This window comes from Protopterus annectens, chromosome 1.part2 (genome assembly GCF_019279795.1).
Source record: "Protopterus annectens isolate FY-2018-M chromosome 1.part2, PAN1.0, whole genome shotgun sequence".
Taxonomy (NCBI): domain Eukaryota; kingdom Metazoa; phylum Chordata; order Ceratodontiformes; family Protopteridae; genus Protopterus; species Protopterus annectens.
The window spans coordinates 458,828,744-458,852,944 of NC_056727.1; the positions used below are offsets into that span (position 1 = coordinate 458,828,744).

Sequence of the window (24,201 nt, forward strand, 5' to 3'; positions counted from 1 at the left end):
TCTAGACTATATACATTATATTTACAACACTTTATGGAGTTTTGTAAATAATAATATTGATATTAATCTATGGTTACAGTTATTAATTCCCTTTAAAATTACAAAAAAACTTTTTCAATAACATTCCTACAAATACTCTTAATACTTGGAAAGCAAAAAGTTTTACATGCTGGTACCAGTGTATGGAAAACTTGATAGTCATGGATGAAAGGCAGTTAATTAATACATTTGATTTATCAAATTTAGACTGGTTAGCTCTTAGCAGTCTACTTCCCTATGTACAAGATTTATGTAGAACAGTAGATAATTCTTTTTTTACTTCCCTTCCTAAACTCATATTTTTTTTACATGAAGTAATATACAGAGACTTTAATTGGACAAATTTAACCTCAAAATTATATAAAATTATTATTAATTACAAAGCCAACCCTAACCAGAAGTTCTGGAACTTTATCACTAAAGAATAAACATTATTGTTATCAAATGAGAATAAAACTAGTTTATTATATTCTATTAAATTAACCTCCAATATACAAATTTGGAAAAATGTTTTCGTGGAAGCTTTTGCATAGAGCTTTCTATACACCCCCAAAAATTGCTAGATTCAACAATTCTAATGACTAACTTGTTGGAGATGTTCTTCAAAATGTAACGCTGATTGGTCTTATATTATGTAGGAATGGACTCACATTAAGAAATTCTGGGAAGATATTGGTGAATTTCTACAAGCCATTTTTACAGATTCCTTTATTTTGTCAAAGTCACTAATTCTTCTGATTGTAAATGAAACTGTTGTTACAAAAAACAAAGACCTTTACCTTCTTTGGACTATCATGGCAGTTACTAAGAAATGTATCACAAGGAAATGGAAGACCTCCTCCATTCCAACCTTTGATTATTTTCTAATTCTATTGAAAGATGTAGCACTGCTGGAAATCAGAGTCAAGGAAATGAGAATATTTCCTAGGTAATGGATTAATAATCCTTAGGAGAAAGTTCTTTCCCTTATTGAGACACTTGAAACAGACATAATTTTACCTTCTTAAGTGATGAAAAAGTAAAATGAATTTTTCTAATAATGTGTAACTTTCTCTGTTTGTGTATTTTAAATTGTTTTTCCTTTTTTTTCATATTTGGTTTGAGGCCATTTGTACATTTTGTAAACAGTTCATTATAATTGATTCTTGCTTGAAATGTAAAAGTTTATTATTATTTTGCTTGGAAAAATTAATAAAATTATTTGAACAAAAAAAAAGAGTTTAAGGAGATTTAGGGGAATTAGGAAGAAAACATAATATTTATAGAGACACTTAGAAGATTTGATAGGAATGTTTTCATGGATAAGGGGTGAAGAGTAGATCTAAGCTTTAAGTGGGACAGCAGATGGTTATTCTAACATAGAGCAGGAGCACAGCCCATTCCTTTAAGGGGTCTATATTAGATAAACGAAAGTTTATCTTACCAAACGCTAACATGAGCAAAAATCCCGGAACCGAAACTGGAATTGTGAGATTGCAGTATAGTGAAGATGGAAATATTTGCCCTTTCCTCACTGCAGTGCGATCTTGGAATTGGAATATATATTTAGCAGGGGGTGTGTGTGTGGGGGTCACAGCCCCCCACAATTGCAGTTTCGAGTTCCGGGATTTTCGATAATGTCAGCGTTCGGTAAGATAAATTTTTGTTTATCTAATATAGACCCCCTTTAAGTGGTCTTTTAGACAGAGTTTAAAGGAATGGTAAAAGGTAGCTGTTCTAATGGAAGGAGGGCAGGAATTCCAGGCTTTGGTGACAGAGTAAAGGGAGTGTCCTGCTGATTTGTTTGGTCTATAGTTACTAAGTTGCTTTTGGTCATTTGATCGCAGAGGGTGACTGGACAAGTATTTTTATAGGTTTGCATTTAGAGCAGTACACCTGTCAGGATAGTTAGTGATCTTATATGAAGCGAGCAATTGAGTATATTTTAGGTAGTTGGGTAGTTCTAGCAAGTTAAGGGTTTTTAGTGCAATGCAATGATAGTTACAGTATTAAACACTAATAGCAAATTTGGCGATTTTATTATATCATTGCTCCACTTTCTGAATATATGATTTGTGGAGATTTGTGAGAATGGGGGCACCACAGAGGAGAGGAGGAAGGAGTTAAGTTTTTGTTAGTTTGATTCTAGAGATGGGGAGAGGAACTTTATAATGGTAAACTTAATTTTTGATGTGAATGTAATATGCACAATCACCCAATGAGTAAACCAGCCAGCAATATATAAAATTCCAAGTAAAACAAAACACTGTATTGCAGCAGGAAGCATGACACACATAAAATTTCCACCAACACTCGTAGATGTTCGAAATATCTTTAATAAAATATTTGCAAGTCAGTAAGTGCTTTCACCAAGTACACATTGGCTTCATCAGAAAGTAATAATCATTATTACGGTCTGATGAAGCCAATGAGTACTTGGTGATATTTCGAACATCTACGAGTGTTGGTGGACATTTTATGTGTGCAGTGCTTCCTGGTGCAATACAGTGTTTTGTTTTAATTTTTGATGTGATGTGATGTGTTTTTTATGTTATTTTGCATGTGGTAATGAAATTTATGACTGTCATCCATTATCATTACTAGCAGCTTAGTCTGAGAGGTTAGTTCAGTATTGATGGTATTGACGGAACATATTTTATAGTTGCTTTTTGTGAGACTTTGATGTGGAGAAAACAACAGTAGTTTGGTTTGCTGGGATTAAGTATAAATTGATAGTTTTGTAACCATTTCTCACTGGCAGTGAAGGATTCCTGAGTGATTTGCTGTTGGAGGTTTTGAGATATTTTTGGGGTTTTTTGCCAGTTTCTCCAAGCTTTTTCTCTGTTCTGCATTAATTTTCTAGGAAACTTAATTAACCAAGGCTCATCATTTACTTTTACTTTCTAGTTCCTTGGGGGTTCTATTTTAATAAGAATGTTGAAGAACATTTTATTAAATGTCATTATAGTGTCGTCTAAAGGGGTGGATTTTAATACGGTCTAGATGAACCATAACAGCATTGCATTGAATGTGTCTGGATTAGACTTACTTAGGTTATGCATGGTTTTTACTGCTTGTTGTTTAAGGATATTTTTTTTTTGTAAATTGTTTAGTATAGGTCGGGGAGTGGTCACTGAGAGACTTAGGTAAGGTACCTGATTCATTAAGTTTATTTGGGTCAGATATGAGAATCTAATCCAGTAAAGAATTTGAGTTTTTAGTGAAACAGGTTGGATCCTGTATGAGTTGTTTAAAACCAAATATGCTGATACTAGACTTTGAGGTAATAGATGTAAATTCAAGCCAGTTTATATTTACATCTCCTAGTATTACTGTTTCATAAGGGATATTACTTGAGGTCTAGTATAGGGTTTCTATTAATAAATTGATATTGTCACCTGGGGGCATGGATGACTGGATTATTCATTTTTGTTGAATTGTGGTATAGGCACATTACATGATATTAAATTGTAATGGTTTGGGAACATTAATGCAACACCACCACTTTTTCTTTTATTCCAGTCATTTTGTATTATATTACAACCAAATGGTAGAATTTCAGTATCACTGATGTTAGGTTTCAGTTACAGCCAGGATATTGGGATTCTAGTAGGCAATCCAAGTATATAGCTCAGTAATTTTGTTTCTTATGATGTATGGTAAAGAAAGTTAACTGGTCAGTGAGCAGCAGAGATTGTGTGGTTTGGGTGGTATGATTTTTTTCTGTTGTAATTAACTGAGTGGTGGTTAACAGGTCCGGAATTAGTATGAATAGCGCCATCTATAATGACTGATTTGATATTGTGTCGTAATTATATATACCTGCTTGTGGTTGGTTTGCTGAGGGGTACGATTTTTGGTTGTTTTTGAGGTGTAATGACTTGTTTAGTTTTTCAATAGATGTAAAGAATGTGCTGGAAGAGACTAGCCACTATTCTTGTGGTGTTTATAGGAGTTTTTGGGTTTACATTTAAGAACTTTGTTGGTGAGATGATGTTTGTAATTGTGAGATTTTGTAATAGGTTAGGAAGGTGAGGCTAAAAACAGTACCTAAAGTAAGACTAGGTAAAACATTATCGATAAGTGAAGTGTCGGTAGTGATTTGTGTAGAGTATTAGGTAGTGGAATATTAATCTGTTGCTTTTAGAATGTTAGCTAATTGAGGTGATTACAGATACATTTAATGATGGAATTAGGCTTGTAATGTGGGATGACCAATTAGACAGCAAGTTAGAGATAATATAGTCTTGATAGTACAGTTAGGGAGATAATTGGCATTTAACGAGGATGATGACTGATTAACTAGTTGAGGCAGGGTCTAGCTTAGGTTAGTATAAAACTTGAAGTGAGGCTGGGTGGGAAATGGGGGTATGGTAGGGGAGCAAAATGGAGTCTGAATGTATTGAGGGGAGAGCAGAGCGGGTTGCACTTGTCTACCAGAGGTTTTACTTAAAAAACTATCTGAGATGTAGCCTCTGACAAGCAGATGGTAATGTAGACTGTTGTTTTATTTGAAAATGTTTATTTTGTTAATGTCTAGTATTAATACTTTAGTCAGAGTAGGGAAAGATATTTGCTTTTGAATTTTGAGCAGGGATACAATCAGAGTTTTAAAAATTATTGCTACTCTAAGTTAAGAACAGTTGCTACAACTTGCACTAGAAGTTATGGCCCAGCAAGATGGCTATGTTTTCTTTATTTATTTTTTTAAATAAAATTCCTGCTAACAGTATATTCATCAGTAACACAGTGTCTAGATAGAATGGCATTAGGGGTATTGGGGGGTGCACTTAGTGTGCACTTCTATACAGGTATCTTATTAATAACATAATAGTTATTTGGTTAAGTTATAAAATACCACTTCAGTCATAGATTACAGTATGCATTCCATTTTGTGCTTTCTTAGTATGGAGATGTTTCTGATCACTAGTGTTTCCTTCAGTTTTTTCTTTTGAGGCTGAGATGTGTTAACTGCAAGAGCTTAGGAACATATGGTATTTACAGAGTATACGTTATGATCTATGCCTGAATAAGAGTGGAGAGATATGAGAGGAATGCTATATGACTAATAGTGAAAACAGTCAGTAGATAACACACTTGTTTGATTATATGAACTTAGCTAACTATTACTCTATGAATATTAGCATTTCTTAACATGTGAAACTCTTAAGTAACTATATTCAGTAAAATACTTTGTCCTTATCTGAAATTCAGTGCAATGTAAGAGAGTGCTAGTCTTTGCAGGCTGATTAACATACACATATTGTTCATTTCTACTGGAAGAGTTTGACATATTTTATCTTCAGTCTTGTAGGCTCTTTTTACTTTGTGTGACAGCTGATTTTCCACTGGTGGATTCTTTTATCTTACAGGCAGTTAAAATGTAACAATAAGCAATGGGTTTACTATTACCATGTGGTCTGCATGTTTCACATCTTGTTTAGCATGCTGTCTTCTTTGATGGGAAATATTCTCCATAGTTTCTATAAATGTATTTGTCCTATCATTTACATATAGGGACAGCTTTTGTGTGAGATTCTGCCTTCTGTTCGCCTTATCTGGAGTAGTAAATATCTTTCCCATTTCATCTGTATACTGCAGATTTGTAAGCTTGCAACCCATTTTTTTCAAGTTCTGCTCCAAGCTCAAGCAGGCCTTCAAGGATTAGGTATGAGTCTCCTACTCCTGTGTGTCTTAGACTGGACAGATGATAAAATCAGCAAGAAAAGGAGAGTATATTGCTGGAATTGAATTCATCCTCAAGGCTTGATGAGTACCTACTCATGGTGGACCCTGTTGTCACAAAATCTCACCAAGACAACAATGATATGTAGACTATAATTTATAAAGCATATATTATGGACACAGATAAAAAAAAAAAAAGCTGAGTGCACATGTCCCAGGAAAAAAAGTGCCCAATCCTGGTATGCTCACTTGTGCCAAGACCAGAAAGAAATGACACTGTAGAATCCTCAAGACATGGAAACACTCCTACAATGGGATTAGGCCAGGTTCAAGGTAAGTATGGTCTCCCTGTTCCCTGTTGTAGAAGGAAGTTGTAGTCTACAAAAAAACACAAAAACTGACAATCCATAAAAAGAGCCATAAAGATGATACAGTGAACTATTGAGGATAAGGAAAACATATGTACTATTACTATTATGCAAGAAGCCCAGAATATTTCAAGATTGAAGATATTCAAAAAGATTAAGAGAAAAATTAGAGAAAAGAAAAATACTTGCACAAGAAAAACAGTCAAAAGCTTCAAATGCAAATTTGAGATCCATGAAAAACATTATATAGACAAAGAAACAGAGGAAGTGCGAAAATATAAACAAAACCTAGAGATATTTGAGATGTATAAAAAAGAATCATGGACATGGGAAAGAAAAATAAATCTTATATGGTGCAATATTTGTGTAAAGAAGAAATCCAAACTAATCAATACAAAAAGCAGGTCCAAAGATATCTGAAGAGAAATACAGGTAAAGGCACCCAGATATGGAAAATTTCACAATACAAAAAATAAGATTTCAAAGAGGGCACAGGGAACAGAAGATTAGTAAAGTGGAAGATAAACAAACAGAAGCTGAAGTTATAGAATACCAGCAAAGTGACTGATGTAGTGTTGAAAGTCTAACACAGGTTATGTCACAGCATGATGGGACAATGAGCCCCCAAAGTAAGGAGAAACGTGTGGAGTGGGAGACATATGAAGAAGAAATATGGACATAGGAAAGAAAAAGAGATATAATATGGTGCAATATTTGTGCAAAGGAAAAAGCAAAACTAATCAATACAATAAAGCAGCACCAAATATATTTGAAGAGAACTGCAGGAAAAAGCATCCAGGTAAGGCGAATGTCACAATTATAAAAATAATAAAACAAAGGGGGAAGTAGAAAAGAGAAGTTAATGAAAAAGAAACTGAAGTTATGGATCTTCTGTGAAGTGAAGGGCTTAGTGTAGAAAATGCAGCTCTTGTAACATAGCCTGTCTGTCTGAGGCCCTCTGTGAGGACTTTGTGTTAAACAACACAGACTACATGCAGCATATCACATGCTATTTACATTTAATTGATGACATCTTTATTGTGTGGGAAGGTGACACCTTGCAGCTTGGAGATTTTATCACTTACCTCAATCAAACAACCCCCTTCCAGAAGTTTCCCTCTTCCCATAGCTATACTTCAACCACTTTCTTAGATATGCAGATTTTCAAGGACACCAACAATAACAGAATCACCACTGATCTATTCAGAAAACCAACAAGGGTTAACTTATTACTCCACAGTAAAAGTCTACATCCTACAAAAAACAAGTATAATGTAGTGAAGTCCCAGGGCTATAGAATACCTAGAATTACCACAGAGATGGAACCATTTTTGAGAAACCTGAACAACTTAGAGAATGATTTTCTAGTGAGAGGCTATGAAAGTTGGATGTTAAAAAACATCCTGGAACCCATTATAGAACTGAAAAGGACTGAAGCACCTTCACTCAACCTCCCCAGTAGGAGAATGTTAAGAAATTCCACAGAGACTAACAAATGCAAAAATAGCTGCATCCTGACGTACACTTTGGATTATCACAGTATCAAAAATGTTATTGAAGAAAACTGGAACATTGTCACTGGAAACCCCTTTCTGATTAACATCTTAGGTGAAGCCCCATCATTTGTTTATAGGAAGGCCAGGAACATTAGAAGTTTTGTTGAATTTAAACCTAGACCATATGAGAGAAACACTAAAAGATATGAAACTATTTGTACATTTTGTATATTTATACAGTAAGGTGATTGTTTTTATTGCCCTTATTTAATGAAAATCATTAATACCAGTTCAGGGGTGACTGTAACATTACAAAAGTTATTTACAGGGCACAGTGCAATGAATGTGATGCATTCTATGTGAGCAAGACTGTAAATAAACTCAAGCATAGGACTTCATGTCATCTGTCAGAAATTTGCTCTGGATGTAAAAATAATGCACTAGCCAAACACCTTTCTCTTCATAAAAAACACGCAGGTTTTAAGTTCCAGATCCTGGATCGCAGAGACATGGGTGATCTTGAATTAGATATCCTGAATATTCTGGAGAAACATGAACTCGTGTGGCAATTAAAGCTGAACTACTTTTAGGAAGCCTGGACTAAACTACTACTGTTCAATTAAAAGTGCACTGGAACTTAGAAAATCGCCACATTGTTTACATGACTAATTTTATTTTATTTTTATTTTATTCTACCAGTTGGTTTTAAATACCATTTTAAATCAGTTGTAATTTAAGTGTATATTTTGTTTCCATCATCATACATACATTTTTTCTTATTATTTTTTCTTTTTCTGGTTCTCTTTTTTTTCACTTTATTCAAAATGATGTGTAATAACAATACTAACTAATTATGCAATAATATTTTTATAGATAGTTTTTAAGATTCTTGTACACAGACCTGAAGAATTCTAGAAGGACGAAAGCAATCTTTGTTAGCAATAGGTTATGAAAATAGAATATTATTTTTACAATTGATTTTTACATGCAAAGTGTATATGCATATATTTATATATATTTTTGATTGCCAAATGGACTAAGGTTGATATATTTCCAGCCATGTAGTATACTGTCTTGGATACAATCTACTTAATAATCTGGTTAAATAAGAGGTTGCACATCATTATAAATTTTATTTAAAGTACATAAGGGTTATATTATTATGACAGCTACTAAGTAGGGCAGCAGGACCAGCTCAAATATCACACTGATGGGGAAGGGATGTGAATTTAACATGTGTACCAATAACACTTTGTTTTACAGAACAATAAACCACTCCCTTGTCTGATAAAAAGTATATATATAGATATATATATATATATATATATATATATATTTAGAAAACTTGTGAGGAAACTATTACTCTATTTTTGTTTTACTTGGATCGCTTGTCTGTGTACTTAAAGGAATTTCGACTGGAAACAGACTGCCTGCCTGCCTTGCTTGGATTACTTTCAAATACTTAGTAATTCTGTACAATTATATATTTTTTATTATTTTATTTTACTTAAGAAGAGTTTAAGTTCGCTACTTCTACTACTATTGTCTGATCTGATTAATATACAGTGATTAACTAGAGATATATGGACTGAAAATCTTCCACACAGAGACGTTTCTTACACTGTTTTATAAAAACAAATTTACAGTCATATTTAGATATGCTACTGATATATGTAGCTTCATATGAATTCCAGAAGGAGTCAGTTCTTGGCACATTGCAGATGCTGCAAAGAGCACTTTTGACTAATGTTAAAGACTGAAACAATGCTTAGTTAATGAACTTTAACCATAATTTGATTTAGGAATGGGGTCCATTCCCATCATGGTACTAGAAACCCCAAAGACTTGGAGAAATTAAAGTGAGGGAAACACATGCGTCTAAGTCATTTAACATTACTTGGTATGGTAGATACAGTAAAGTCTCACTTAAGTGACACCTGTGGGGATTGGTAGTTGCCAGTTAAGTGTATGTTCCATTTGCTTGAGATATGCTTTGTGATTTTTGATTGGCTTATATACCGGCATACCAGAAAATCAAAAATCACAAAGCATAGCCTTTTCTGTTCAATGCAGAACAGCCTGCTGTTCCGTATCAAACAGAAGAGGCTCCGCTTTGCAATTTTTGATTGGCTCATATGCCAGCATATGAGCCAATCAAATGCTGGTTGCTTGAGAGTGCCGGTTGCTTGAGTCTTGGATAACAGGAATTTTACTGTATCAGTAGTGCTGTTTGAGCTGCTGAAAATATATACTTCATATTCAGCATGGCTCCTTATGCATAAATATTCTGTAACATCAGCATTACTTTGTGATAATCCTGGTCTTAAACTTTATAATACAAGGTTTTAAACTGTCCTGCAGCTATTCATTCAAATTAAAAGAAGCGTTTCATTAAAGCATTATCTCTGTTAGTAGCTTTAAGAAAGTGTAAGTTTTTGGATCCATTGTCCCTATTTAATAGTAACAGAGGGGAATGAGAGAGACTTGCAAATTCTATCTTAGCAGAGAAAATTCTTTCACTTTTAACTAAATAAACTGCATGACACACTCCCAGCACATGCCTAAGATGTATGCTTACTGGCTATGTGGCTCACCATAGACTAGTTACAGGTGTGAACAGATGCAGTGAATGAAAGGTAAAATTCAGTTTGTTTCATCAAGCGTTGCAGGTAAGTTTCAATCTGCTAATTCTTTGTCATTTTTAACAATTTCACTCTGAGCAACTTTCACTGGATCATTAAAATGTATGACTTTCAACATCTGTAAGCATCGTCTCATACAGTATGGCACAACTGAACAGTGAGATAGCACTGTGACAGTCATTTCAAGGTTAATATATAAACTGAGAAAGCTTACCACAATGAGAGCTACTACAGACAGGGTGTAATAGGAGGAATCTCTAATGAGGGGCCACCATGATAGCAAGACAACCTGAAAATGCAAAAATGAGATGGTTGGTTACAATCAGAAGTAAACAAAGAAATATTTGTTAGTCAACCAAAATAATTATCAAGTAATGATTTAACAATTTCTATGTCTAACATATTTCCTCCATATGCAGAAGCCACATTGGTTCAAGTAAATTCAGTTCTTAAAGGTGTTCTTTACATCATTTAAAATGAAAAACTTGTTTTTTTTTACTGAAAGTGTTATTTGATTGTTCACAATTGAGAATCTTACTGTGTCAATATTATTTACTTATTTACTTAATTTATTTGCAGTTCTTTACTAGGAAAGCCTAAATGAGCATTTCCCCTTTTCCATGGATGCTCATGCAGAAAAACTCTATATAGGAAGACATGTCAGACAACCTAAAGTTCAACATAATGAGCAGTATGACATGTATGTGGTATATATGTCTGAAAATGACAATGTAAGCAGTAGTAAAGGCCTCATACACATAACATTTAGTAACAATAATCATGCAGTCATAAGATGCATACTTGTTTCATCAACTGAATTTAATTTAGTTAACCAGAGAGACATTTTGGATTCATGAGCCTCTGAGGATGATCCAAGATGTTTTTTTTTACATATTAGAGAATGGAGGAATTTTTTTCAGCATACCAGAGGGAATTTTAATACTCTATAGTAGGAGTAATGGGGGGAGGGCGCCTGTACCATTCATAAAGGAGTCTGGGATGCAATGATGTTATAGAAGGAAGACATCAATACAGGTGTTGAATAAAAAGTGTTTTACTCTTTTTTTAGCCATCATACACCCTTCTTCTCCCATTTGATCCATTTAATCATCTGGATGGCTGTAGCCACATTATCAAGTGGCAGGAGAACTGAGCCAAGGGAAGCCATCATCCTCAGGTGATTTAGAACTTTCGATTCAAAACATTGGACATCACCAGTGCATTTGTGCATTTCTCAGAATATTACACCAGTAGGCTAATTTGATAGCCATTACCACTGTAACATTATAATAGATTCTAGCTATTTTTTTTTAGTTAATTGCGTTTGCAGTTATCCCCCCCCCCCCCCCCCACACACACACACACACACACACACACACACACACACACACACACACACACCACAAACACAACTCTCTTTCTTAAAAAATAATAGTTTTTGGGAGGTAAAGTCCCCTTTACTAACAGAACTATTAACAATCTATCCATCTATGAAAATAGTACAGTGCAGGAAACAGCAATTACAGAAAACACAATATTTCTTATCCACAGTAAGGTATAGCAGTGAGAAAACCAGGTACTCCGTTATCTTTTTCAACCATAAAAACATATATTTATTCAAATAAAAAACAAATCAGCACTGGTAAGTGCTTTCGCTAAAGAGCTTCATCAGACCATGGTCTCACCATAGCTCTCAACCTCTTAGCACAAAAACCCTGAACAAAGCCAGTAATGGAGGAATACATAATTCAATTCTCACTTCTCACTATAGCTCTCAATGTCTTAGCACAAAAAAACCTGGACAAAGCCAATAATGGAGGAATACAACCCAAAAATAGGGACAAGTTTCAAATACTAATCTTATAAACTTAGAAAATTGCTAGAATAAAAGGTTTTGTGGTACCATGTATTTTCTGAAGAATATGAAGTGTGAAATTCAAATGCCAGTCATTATTTAGTGAATTCAATCCTTCAGTGATTTGCTACAAAAAATCCTGAAAACCACAGATTTTATGAGGAGCAGAACATAATTATGAGGCATAAACAGACACACACACACCATTACTTTGGATTAATTCAGTTGACATATCAAATGTAAAAAGAAATAAATGAAAATGAAATTAATGACATTGCGATCTGTTTAATGATATTCTTGAGTGTTTCCTTAACATATAGGTTGTATAACATTGTAATTTTCCTTGTTTGTTAATGGATAAAGTTGTGCAAGTATCTGACCCCAAAGTGCCTGCTGGCTGTTCAATCCATTGAAACCAATTTTACATTAACAATGAGACTTTTGGGAGGAATCTATTGCTGCCTTGCTTAAGATTATGGCTGAAATCCAGTGGCTACTGATAAATATCGACTATGTGTGGTGCCCTTAGATGACTTCTGGAAGGAACAGACTAATTCTCACTGTTTTTCTGAGCAAGATAAGACATTTTGTGGCATATATCAAAAGAAAGTAGAACAGTTCCTTGGTGGTTTGCCCTGCTTATATCTAGTCAGTACGATTACTACCTCTGGTCTCCTCTGAAAGCAGGCCATACCTAGTGGCATTAGTCTAGTGAATAAAAAAGTTAGTAAATAAGTTGAATAAATCAATCTTCCAAATAGTCCTTACCTTCAGTGCTGCTAAAATACAATAAATACATCCTTCAGCTGGTTGTTGACTGAATCATAGATTGAGTACTGCACAACAGACTGATATGTAACACTAATGAAGTCCAATATATTCTAACTGGCATGAGTGTCCAGTGTATAGAGGGTCTCTTACAAGCTTATCTGTCATTTAAAGGAGCAAATTATTTTGTACTCAGTTAACCAAGTAAACTCCATAGGCACATATACCAATTTTAAGGGCAATCTGGGGTCACTGTCTAGTTAAGTGACTTGACCAGCCTTGAAAACATATCAGTGGAGAGAGAGAGAGAGAGAGACTCAAGACATCATGATAAGGGTCATTAATTGACAGTCTTCATCTTAACCAAGCAGCTTGGCTTTACCATTTATTCCCATCTTGGCGTTTAACTGCTTTGCAGTAGAATAGGGGAGGAGAATGTTACACTTTCTCTGCAATGAGTGCATTGATAATATAAAGGGTAACAGATAAGCAGTTTATAATCAGGACACTAAAGTGGTCATGAATGTCACTGTACTCTGTAGGTTGAAGTATGTGCTAAGCTTAGGAAGCATCCTGAGATTCAATACTGCAGATGATCTCAACTGAGTGCCAAGTATCATGATTTAAACAAGTTTAGGGAACACCAGCCGAAATGACACACATCTTGTACACAAAGTGGATGCAGAGAGCATCTGAAGTCCTTTGTAGTGACTGTGACAATGTTATGTTGGCACAAAATCATAGATGTAGGTTCAATGGCTGTGAAAGAGGGACATATTAAGGGGTGCGTTGCACACACATATGTAAAGAAAATGGGTACTTACGTATTATCACAACCACATCCTTTACCGATGATTTTCATCTCCGAGTATTACCTTCCATGACAGTTGAAAATCATCGGTAAAGGATGTGGTTGCAATAATGAGTTGGGGAGCAGTACAAAGACGTGACAGACATTTGTAATTATGTTCATTCGTCTTCTGGTGTGAGAAGAAGAGTTTGTCTGTTGGGGTTGTCAGTTGGTGTTGCTTAAATGTTCTTTGTGCATCTGAGGCTGAGTGACATTTGTTGCAATTCTTTTATGTTGAATAAGATATTTGAATAAAAATAGAAAAAAAGATTGGATTTCTTCTTGAGGCTTCTTTACTGGTATAGCTTTACATTCATTCATCTCAGAGAGCAAGGTCCCAGTTATTACACATTAACATTAGAGCACATCTAGCTGAATTAGGCATTTGCATCTAATCACAGATCACGCAAGCACATTACCATTATTAGTACAGAACATTGGACTTCTGTTGCAAAGATAGGACTTTTTGGGACTGGCATTTTGAGGTCAAATGAATGTAAGGAAAGAAGGGTTTACATTCCAGTAGTCCAACTATTGATGTTACCATGCAATGAAATAAGTTAGTGTGATATGTTTCTTGTTCTTCAGGTTGCAAATAGGGCAATTAAATGAGGACCAACTTTATGTTCCTCCCATATTGTCATTAACTTGGTAAGAGTCGCGGCAAACTTTTTTTTCCCCAAGACTTTCCATATTTTGTATTGTTTAAAGAATACAAGAATACTAGGACTATGACAATGGCTGCTATCTCAGTGTTTTTTCGGCTGCCTCGCTTATGACAGAGGGACAATGTTTTACTTAAAGACTAAAATATTGTCCGTCATTATATTTTGTCTTTAAGTAAAATATTGCCCTTGTGTCATTAGTGAGACAGAGAACATTTTTTTTTTCACTTTTTAAAGTAACAGAAAAAAAATCGGTACTTTACCATACTAGTGCCTGATTTGGAGCAATTAGTAAAACGGTAGGTCTAGAAACAAGGTTTTCTTTACTAAAAGGGCCTGCTCTGACCGAGTATTACCTTCCGTGACAGTTGAAAATCATTGGTAAAGGATGCTACCCAGGAAGAGGCATTTTTCCATTCTCCCTCTTCCGGGCTTACAAGCAATGTCTCTGAAAACTAGTTTGGAGTTTACACACCCCTGCTGAGGTTTAACAGTAATTGTTTCACGAAAACATTGAGAATTACCCCAGGCTGGCATTGTGGTTGTGATAATACATAAGTACCAGAAAATGTTAACTGTTTCTGCGAACATAATGACATGACATGAGCCATGTAAAGATATTCACTTATGGGGACACTCCTAGATCGGTAAGGTATCCTGGGCAAAATGCGCTAAATGATCAAGGTCGTCATCACTATGTCCTCGGAATTACTTGATGATACCTTCTGAATCCTACCAGTCAACATGTTATGGCACAAGAAGGCTTCATGCATCGATTTATGGAAGTGGAAAATAACAGGAACAGATGTAATGTGGAATTTTTGCAGGTGTGTATAAAGTCTATTCTTTTAACTTTTCACATAGAGAATAGACACACACACACACACCTCAGAGCAAAATTACATAACCCTCTGCAGCAGCTAAGATTAAAACACCATAGCCCTCTGCAGCAGCTAAGATTAAAGTGACATAACTCTCTGCAGCAGCTAAGATTAAAATGACAAAACCCTCTGCAGCAGCTATCTCAGATTGCTTAGAAGTTAGAATGTCAGTGCAAAGCAAATGAAAAAATGCTACCTTAACGTTTCTGTTCCTTGTGGTTTGTAACAGCAGAATGTCAGTGCAAAGAATTCTTAACGTGAATGGCTTGACTGGAGCAGCCATTCTCAATCCTGCTTGCAGAACCGCCATTATTCCTGCTTGGCTCAAACAGATGGAAATGCATGCACGTGAGCCCTTGAGCTCATTTCCAACATGCTGGTAGGCGGTTTCACAGAGCTGACATCATCGTGCATGTTATGACATCAGCTCATAACACTGGGAAAAAAATTAAAATAAAAATCTGGGAAATTCAGAAATTAAGGGGTGCCACTCGGGAATCATGGCACCTCATTATTTGGACCCCAAAACTCGGTAAAAAATGAATAATTCGGTACAGTTGGGAGGTATGATGACCTATTTTACTCTTACATGCTCTTTTATATTTATTAATACCCTTTACATTAGACTCAGCCTAATACACAGGCCCAGACTGAAGTGTTACCATCAGAGTGATCTCCCTTTGCAAGTCTATACAGCATTTCCTTTCTACTTTTTCCTCCATCTCTTTTAAGTTTCTTGCTCTCCTTCTCTGATTTTCCTTTAGTGAACAAATAATTCTGCTGATTCCTTGTCTCTATCCTCCCTAATTTTCAGGTATTCTTTCTGTCACTCTCATTTTTATCCCACACTTCTCATGCCCTACTCCATTAGCAATATCATCCCATAGCCTTCATTTTCTCCTGCGATATTTACTACTATCCTCCCATATAGCCATTAACTCTTTTATTTTTAACTATTTCATCAGTTCCCATTACCCTTGGTTCTTGCTGTGATTTCCATTGTTTGGTAATTGCCTTTTTGGAGCTTAACCAAAGTAATGATTCTTGTTCTTTCCTATATTTAGATGCTTGTGTTCCTCCCATGTTGCTCAAAAGGTAATCTGCCTCACCCATGGTATTGTTCTCTCCTAGAGTGTCTTCAGTGAGACTTTGTAATTCTGTGGGATAAGCCCACAGTTTATTACAGCTCCAGAATATGTGACCCCCATGTAGCTACCCCTTCTTTCTGACACCTCCAACATTTAACTTCCACTGAGGGAAACATCTTATTAAGCTTTTGGGGGGATGGGTGTAAAAGTACTTGTACGCATACTTATAGTTTCATAGTTTCATAGTAGTGTACTAGGCTATCTGCCCTGGGGCATTTACAAGCCTAGCCAACAATGATGTGGCTTACGCCACCCCGTATTATACAGTTGCGCCTCTCTAGTAGTGACACATGTGGGACCCCATTATTTAGTAAACTATACCTCTGTCTAGTAGTGACACTGAGGTGACTCCCGGGGTAAACTTACGATCTCCCATCCATGCATCGAGATTTTTCTTGAACAGTGCCAATGAAGGGCTCTGTCTCACATGAACTGGGATTTTGTTCCAGAGTATGGGTAACCTCTGTGTTATGAATCTATCCCTCCAGCATGTTTTATTCATATTTGTGCAGAGGTTGAAATCTTTAGCTCAAGCGTGGTTCTGGTGGATCTGGATTTTTGAGATGGAGCATGTCCATCAGTTCTTGGTTGGACATGGCCCTATATGTTAGGCACAAATCACCTCTGAGCAGGCAGTATGCTACTGAATAGAGCTGGAGTTTCTTTAATCTAGCTGGATAAGGCACATGTTTGAGACCCATGATCCTCTTGGTGAGGTACTTCTGGGGTCTTTCCAGTTGTTGCATGTGCCGGGTGAGATACATCCCAAATGGAGCATTATATTCAATCATGGGCCTGACAAGGGAGGAATATAGAGGTACAATGACCTCCTTTGATCTGGATGAGAATCCCTTCATGATGAGATGGGCAAGGTAGAATGTCTTTCTGACCACTTTGGCAACATGGTTGTCAAAGGAGAGGTCACTATCGACTTGAGTCCCCAGGTCTCTGATTACTTCTTCCGTACCCAGTGGGTTATTGTCTATGTGATAATTTGTGGGTACTTTATTTTTCCCAAAGGGGATAACTATACATTTTTTGGCGTTAAGTTTGAGGCCATGATTCCGGCACCAGTTGTCCGTTTCAGTGAGACCTTTCTGTAGGATGTGTGTGTCAGCAGGTGAATCAACTATGGCACCCAGTTTGCAGTCATCTGCAAACTTTGTCAGCCATAATCCTCCCATATTTGCTTTCACATCCGAGAAGTAAATGTCGAATAAGAGTGGTCCCAAGACTGAGCCCTGTGGGACACCACTCGTGACTGGTTTTGAGTCTGACATGGCTCCAGCAATTTTGACCTTATGGGTTCTGTTTTTTAGCCAGTTTGCTACCCATCTTGTGACATATGGATTTACATTTAGGCTGCTGAGCTTGTCTATGATGCCAGAGTGTGGTATCGTGTCAAAGGCTTTAGCCAAGTCCAAGTAGGCAGTGTGGACAGCCTTGCCCTCGTCGATGGCACTAGTGACTGTCTCGAAGAAGTCAACCAGGTTTAAGAGGAAGGATCTGCCTTTTACAAAACCGAACTGGGTGGGATCAAGGGTCTGCAGATCTCCAATATCGCCATTTATGAGTTCCATGATGATTCTTTCCATAGCCTTGCAGACCAGGCTGGTCAGACTTATGGGGCGGTAGTTACCAGGTTCAGTAGAATTTCCCCCTTTGTGGAGTGGGACCACTGTTGCTGTGCGCCAGTGTTCAGGTACATATCCTGTAGTGAGGCTAAGATTGAATAGCGTTTTTAGGTGCGGGTTTAGTTCATCTTGAAGTTCACGTAGCACGCAACCGGGGATACCATCGGGTCCCATAGATGCTGTGTTTTTTGCTTTGTTGAGTGCTGATTTCACCTGTATGTCTGAGATGACAGGTAGGTTACATTCAGCAGGGATAATTACTACATCTTTAGGGGTGAGGGAGGGAGAAATTTGCACTGAACCTATCTGCCAGAATATTGGCAATGTCGGTAGGGTCAGTGAATTTTTTGTCGTTGTGTACCAACTCAGAGCATATCTGAGAATTTCCTCCCAAGGTTCTGACATAATTGAAGAAGGCCTTGTGATTGTCTTTGGTATCCTTGGCAATCTTTCTCTCAAAGTTGGCTTTAGATGTTTTTATGAGAGAACGTAGGGGATTTGGCTTTGTCCTGCAGTAGCTTCCTTCTTTTGTTGTACAGTTTGTTTATAGCCGGGGCGCACCAAACCGGGCGTTTTCCTTGGTGGAGAGGGTCTTGGTTTTAGTTGGGATTGCTTGATCCATGCATTCTTGGAGATGTCCGTAGAAGGCTGTTGTGTAGGATTCAGCATTTTGGGATGTGGTTTCCATTAACCCAGTAGGCTTAAAGGATATCATTTCTGACTTAAGGAGTGTAAAGTCAGCTTTTGAAAAATTTTTCACTGTAGTCTTTTGTTCTGGGGGTGGGGTGGGATATGTACATCCAACGTGATCAGTTTATGGTCAGATCTTACTAGTGAGGGGTTTATATCCGGTGCGGAGCATTTGGACCCCATGTTTGTGATAATCAGGTCAAGTATATTATCTCTCCTCGTAGGAGAAGTGACCAGTTGCTCCATAGCATTTGAGTTAATGAATTCCAGGAATCTTTGGGCTAGGGTGTTAGGGCTAGAATAGTGGGCCCAGTCTATGTTGGGGTAGTTGAAGTCACCCAATATGATGGTGTTTGGTGTGACATTCATATCTTCCAGTGTTTTCAGAAATGCTTGATGGGATTCCTGGGATTGGGAGAGTGTTCTATAACATGCGACCAGTTGTATGGCAGTTTTGCCTATGGTGAGTAAAACTTGTATGGTTTCTGATGCTTCATGGGTAGCCACCAATCGAGAGGTGTAGGTGTCCTTTATGAAAATGGACACTCCCCCTCCCTTTGTGGTTCGGCCTGGAACTTGAGGCCGAAAAGCATGATATGAGGTATAGCCTGGTAGCGCTGGAGTGCTCTCAGGAGCCTTGAACCAGGTTTCAGTTACTGCACAGACATCGATGTTCTCCATACTGAGAAGTGCTTCGAGTGCCGGCATCTTGAGATTTAGACTTCTGGCGTTGAGCAGCATTACCCTTAATTTTTTTCCATTTTTGTTTTTTATGGAGGTTGATTTGTCTTTTGAGCATTGCCTAAAAAGGGCACTATGGGGGTGGCAAGAGCCTTGGCCAGTATCCGGAAGCCCAGTGGTGACAGGTGCAAGCCATCCCTTGCGCAACGCTGCTTGTCCAGCATGTCATCCCAGGCTGACAGACATTGGATCCCCTAGAATGACACCAGTGATTAAGCCAATTGTTAAAACTGATCATTTTGTCTTTGTACTGAGGCATCATTCTTGGTGAAGGCAGGATGCTGCTCAGGGTCAGGGTCATACCAGTCTGGGCTACATAATCGGAGAGCTCCTCAATGTCTCTTTTCATGTAGTCCAGGGAGGTACGTATCAGGTCATTCACACCAGCATGGACAATGACTGCATCATACTTGTACTTGCTTTGGAGTGACCTGAGTGCGTGTGTAATGTGGCGGATCCTAGCTCCCGATAGGCAGCTCACCGTTACCCTCTCCTTATTCAGCCTGGTAAGTGGAACGTCGGTGTGTCTGACTATAGAGTCACCTATTACTAATGTCTCTGGCATAGTGTTTTGCCTTAGGGGCTGTGATTGTGTGACACACCTGTTGTTTGAGGTATGTGTTGTGGGTGTTACGTTTTGTGGGGGTGTATTTCTGGGTGTCTGCTTTGGAGGCCTCTGTTGTTTTGGTAAGTTTTTTATAAGAGCCTCCGAGTATGTCTTTGTGTTCTTATGTATTTGGTTTGTAGTGGTGGTGGTTTTATGAGTGACTGGTTTTGCTTCGGGTGTGGGTACCTTCTCCTCCTGTCTGGTCTTGCCAGTCCTGAGTTGAGAGAGTTCAGCCTCCAGTCTGGCTATATAGTTGCATCTCTCACAAGTATTTGTGTTAGTAGGAAGGAGGAGAGGGTTGTCTGTGTACATGAGACAATTGTAACATTGTCTTAAGATTCCCAGGTTAACCAGCTGAACAAGAGAGGATGCTAGTGGTCTACCACTCGACATACTAGAATATTATAAGTAGTGCTGTGCCTTTAAGGGAAGTGGGTATTCACAGGGGGGTAGTGGATGGCTGTAGTGCTTACTTTAGTATAAGAGTGCTTACTTTATTATAAGAGTGCTTGCTAAGACTAGAAGTCCGAAAACAAGTGCTAATATATACAGCTAAATAGACTGAGTAGAGCTTTCTAAGTGAAAAATTGAAGAGCAGACTTGGCGGAGCCAGAAATAGTTTAAACCTGTATAACCGCTGCTGCTATGCCCAAATCATAAAACGCCCTGAGGCGGATTTTTATACAGGGAACTTGAAAAGAGCTAGAAATGGTCCAAAGCAACCAATAATTTACAGCTCAAGTGCTGAGGTCACTTCCCCAGGGACAGATAGGCTGCTCAAGGCTCCCCACTCCCACTGGTGAGCTCAGAAACTTCCTTCTATCCAAGTAAGGCAATGGCCAACACAGGAACTACACACAGCCCAGAATACAGCAAAGCCTGTATACTGGTCCAAACTAGTCGAGCAAAGGCGGAAAACAAGGAGTATTTCTTTTTGTTTTTCAGGAAAGCACACAGAAATGCAATTAAGCAAACAGTAAAATCGATTTACACAGGCTAGCACACTTTAGTGGGCAGCCTCAGCAGTTAAATTAAAAAAAACAGTATTAATCGACCAGAGTCGACCAAAATGCTACTTTTAAGTGCAGATACTTCAGAAATCAGCAGATAGACACAAAAACAGTTATAGCTAGTTAAATGAAAGCCAGAGAGGACAATGCAGATAAAAAAAGCCAAAAAATACTTAAATCTGGAAAGTGGTCGCTTCTTTCAGTTCTCTGTTGCCAGGACCCCTCTGCAGGACCACGTGGAGCTCTGCTTGGGTATATAGCCAGAAAAAAATGCCCTGAGGCGGATTTTTATACAGGGAACTTGAAAAGTTCCATCCAAAAATATGAAATTTTCTTGCTCTAGTTACTTCTGTAGGAGTTAAACTGATAAACTGATTTCCTACCTCCTGTCTTCCAGTCTTATTACCCCCAGCACTCCCTCCCAACCCAGTTTTAATTTGTTGACACATTACCCTCCTGTCATTCCCTTAATGCCTTATACAATTTTCTTATACGTCTATCCTTTCTAGCTTCTACCATTCTTGCCTCCATTAATAAATCCTCTATTTTTGGTCTAAACATTTGTCCTTTACTTTTTTTTCTCTCTCATATTTTCCCCAAATTGAAAATTGGCTCCTGTATGTTATCTAGTCTCTCTTGTTAATTATAGGTTCATAGGTTTATAGGTCAGTACTAGGCTAACGATGCTGGAGCCAAAGCAAGCCTAGCCCAAGAGTATGCCCAGTCATCTGGCTGCCAGACGTTAGTTCCTTGTGCCCCTATTGAGCAAGGCTATTGAAGTGATCGCTGGGGTGAATTTTCTATTACCCATCCACTCATCGAGATTTTTAAGTAAGGTGCTCTGCTTGACGTGAATGGGGAGTTTATTCCAGAGTATGGGAAGTCTCTGGGTTAGGAACCTGTCCCTCCAGCAGGTTCTGTTTAATGTGGTGATGAGGTTGAGGTTTTTGGAGTGTGTGGCATGGAGGGATTGTGACTTTTTCAGATGAAGCATGTCTAGCAATACTGGGTCAGACATGGCTTTGTATGTCAAGCAGAGATTGCCTCTAAGTAGGTGATATGAGACGGAGTAAAGCTGGAGTTGTTTGAGTCTCTCTGTATAAGGCACAAGTTTGAGTCCTAAGATCCTCTTTTTATGGAACTTTTGTGGCCTCTCCAGCTGTTGGAGGTGTCTAGTGAGGTACATGCCAAATGGGGCATTGTACTCTACAATGTGTCTAATGAGAGACAAGTAGAGAGGGATTATGACTTCTTTCTTCCTGGATGAGAAACCTTTTGTAATGAGATGTGCCACGTAGAATGACTTTCTAATGACAGTGGCAACATGGTTGCCGAAGGAGAGTTGCTATCTACCTGTATCCCTAGATCTCTTATCACACCTTCAGAGTTAAGTGGGTTACCATCAATATTATAGTTTGTGGGCACCGTGTTTTTCCTGAAGGGAATGATGATGATGATGATGATGCACTTTTTGGCACTGAGCCTAAGGCCATGGTTTTGGCACCAGTCATTGGTCTCCAGGAGGCCTTTTTGTAGGATGTCTACATCAGCTTGAGAACCAATAATAGCTCCCAATTTGCAGTCATCCACAGATTTGATTAACCAGAGTCCCTTTGTGTTGGCATGAACTTCAGAGAAGTAGATGCCAAACAGGAAAGAACCCAGAACCGATCCCTGTGGAACTCCACTTGTAACTGCCCAGTAGTCAGATTTGGAGTCTGCTACTTTCACGTGTGGGTTCTGTCAGTGAGACAGTTGGTGACCCATCTTGTGACGTAGCGGTTAATGCCCAGATTAGTGAGTCTATCAATGATTCCAGAGTGGGGGATGGTATCGAAGGCTTTGGCTAGATCAAGGTAGGCTGTGTGGACAGCCTTGCCTTCATCCACCGCTCTGGTGACAGATTCAAAGAAGTCTATCAGATTTAGCATACACAGTCTGCCCTTCACAAACCCAAACTGTGTGGGGTCCAGGGTTTGAAGATTCCCTATATCCCTATTTATGAGATCCGTAATGATGTGCTCCATAGCCTTACAGATCAGGCTCATCAGGCTGATGGGGCAGTAGTTACTAGGGTCAGTAGTCGCTCCCCCTTTGTGGAGTGGGATGACTGTAGCGGTGAGCCATTTGGTGAGAACAAAGCTTGAAGTGAGACTGTAGTTGAACAGGGCACTCAGGTGTGGTGCCAGTTCCTTTTGTAAATCGTGTAGGACATATCCAGGTATATTATCTGGCCCCATGGAAGCTGTATTCTTGGCTTTGTTCAGTGCGGTTTCTACTTGTGCAGTCATGATAATAGGGATCTGGCATTCCTTGGGTATTGGGATGGGCCATTTAGTGGGTGAAGAGGGGTAAAGTTTGCACTAAACTTGCCTTCCAAAATAGTGGCAATATCATTTGGTTCAGTATAGGTGGTGCCTATGTGCAATAGCTCCAAGCCAATGCCTTGTGGTTGTCCTTTGTACTGACTTAAAAACCCGTGTTTGCTCAGCAGACCCTGTTTGGGCATCCTGCAGAGTTCTACAGCAGCAGAAAGAGGGAAGAGAGACTTTACTTGATTTAAGTACCTCTGTTTGCTTTCTTTGACTGTTTTTTGTTTGCTGCACTTTCATCTAGCTGTTTTATAAGTTCTGCAATTGATTTTAACTGTAATTTGCTAAATATTGCTTTTGCACTTTGTTTTACAACTAAATTCTACTATATTACTGTTGTAAGCTACACACTCAAGTGCGCTAGCCATTTGTGCTTTAAAAAGTATATTTACTGCTGTATTTACTGTATTTTAAAAAAAAAAAAAAATTTCCTATCTCTTTGCTTGTTTCCCACCTTTTCTCTAACTAGAAAAGTCCGGATCTCAGATTTGCTAATTTCAGGACTGTATTATGGTTTCTGTGTTGTCCAGACCATACTGAGATAGAAGGAAGCTTCTCTGCTGATCAGTGGGAGTGGTAAGCTCTGAGCAGCCTATCTTTTGCTAGAGGAGTGGTTCCAGCTCAGGAATTGTATTTTTATTGGCCGTTTTGAGCTGCTTCTATCCCTTTCAACTTTCTGACTTAAAAACCTGTGTTTGCGTGGGTTTGTGTGAGCCACTAAGCTAAGGTAAACCATTACCGGTGCCTTAACGTGTGTTCTTCAAATTTTCC

General features: G+C 38.0%; 1 protein-coding gene across 1 annotated transcript in view; it reads right to left on the minus strand.

The window, feature by feature from the left end:
• SLC24A3 (solute carrier family 24 member 3) overlaps window positions 1–24,201 on the minus strand; it is a 2,031,466-nt gene that overhangs the window by 658,318 nt on the left and 1,348,947 nt on the right. The window contains exon 6 of the mRNA XM_044060155.1: window positions 10,424–10,498. Within this exon, the coding sequence (XP_043916090.1) occupies window positions 10,424–10,498 (75 nt within the window). The remainder of the gene's footprint in view (window positions 1–10,423; window positions 10,499–24,201) is intronic.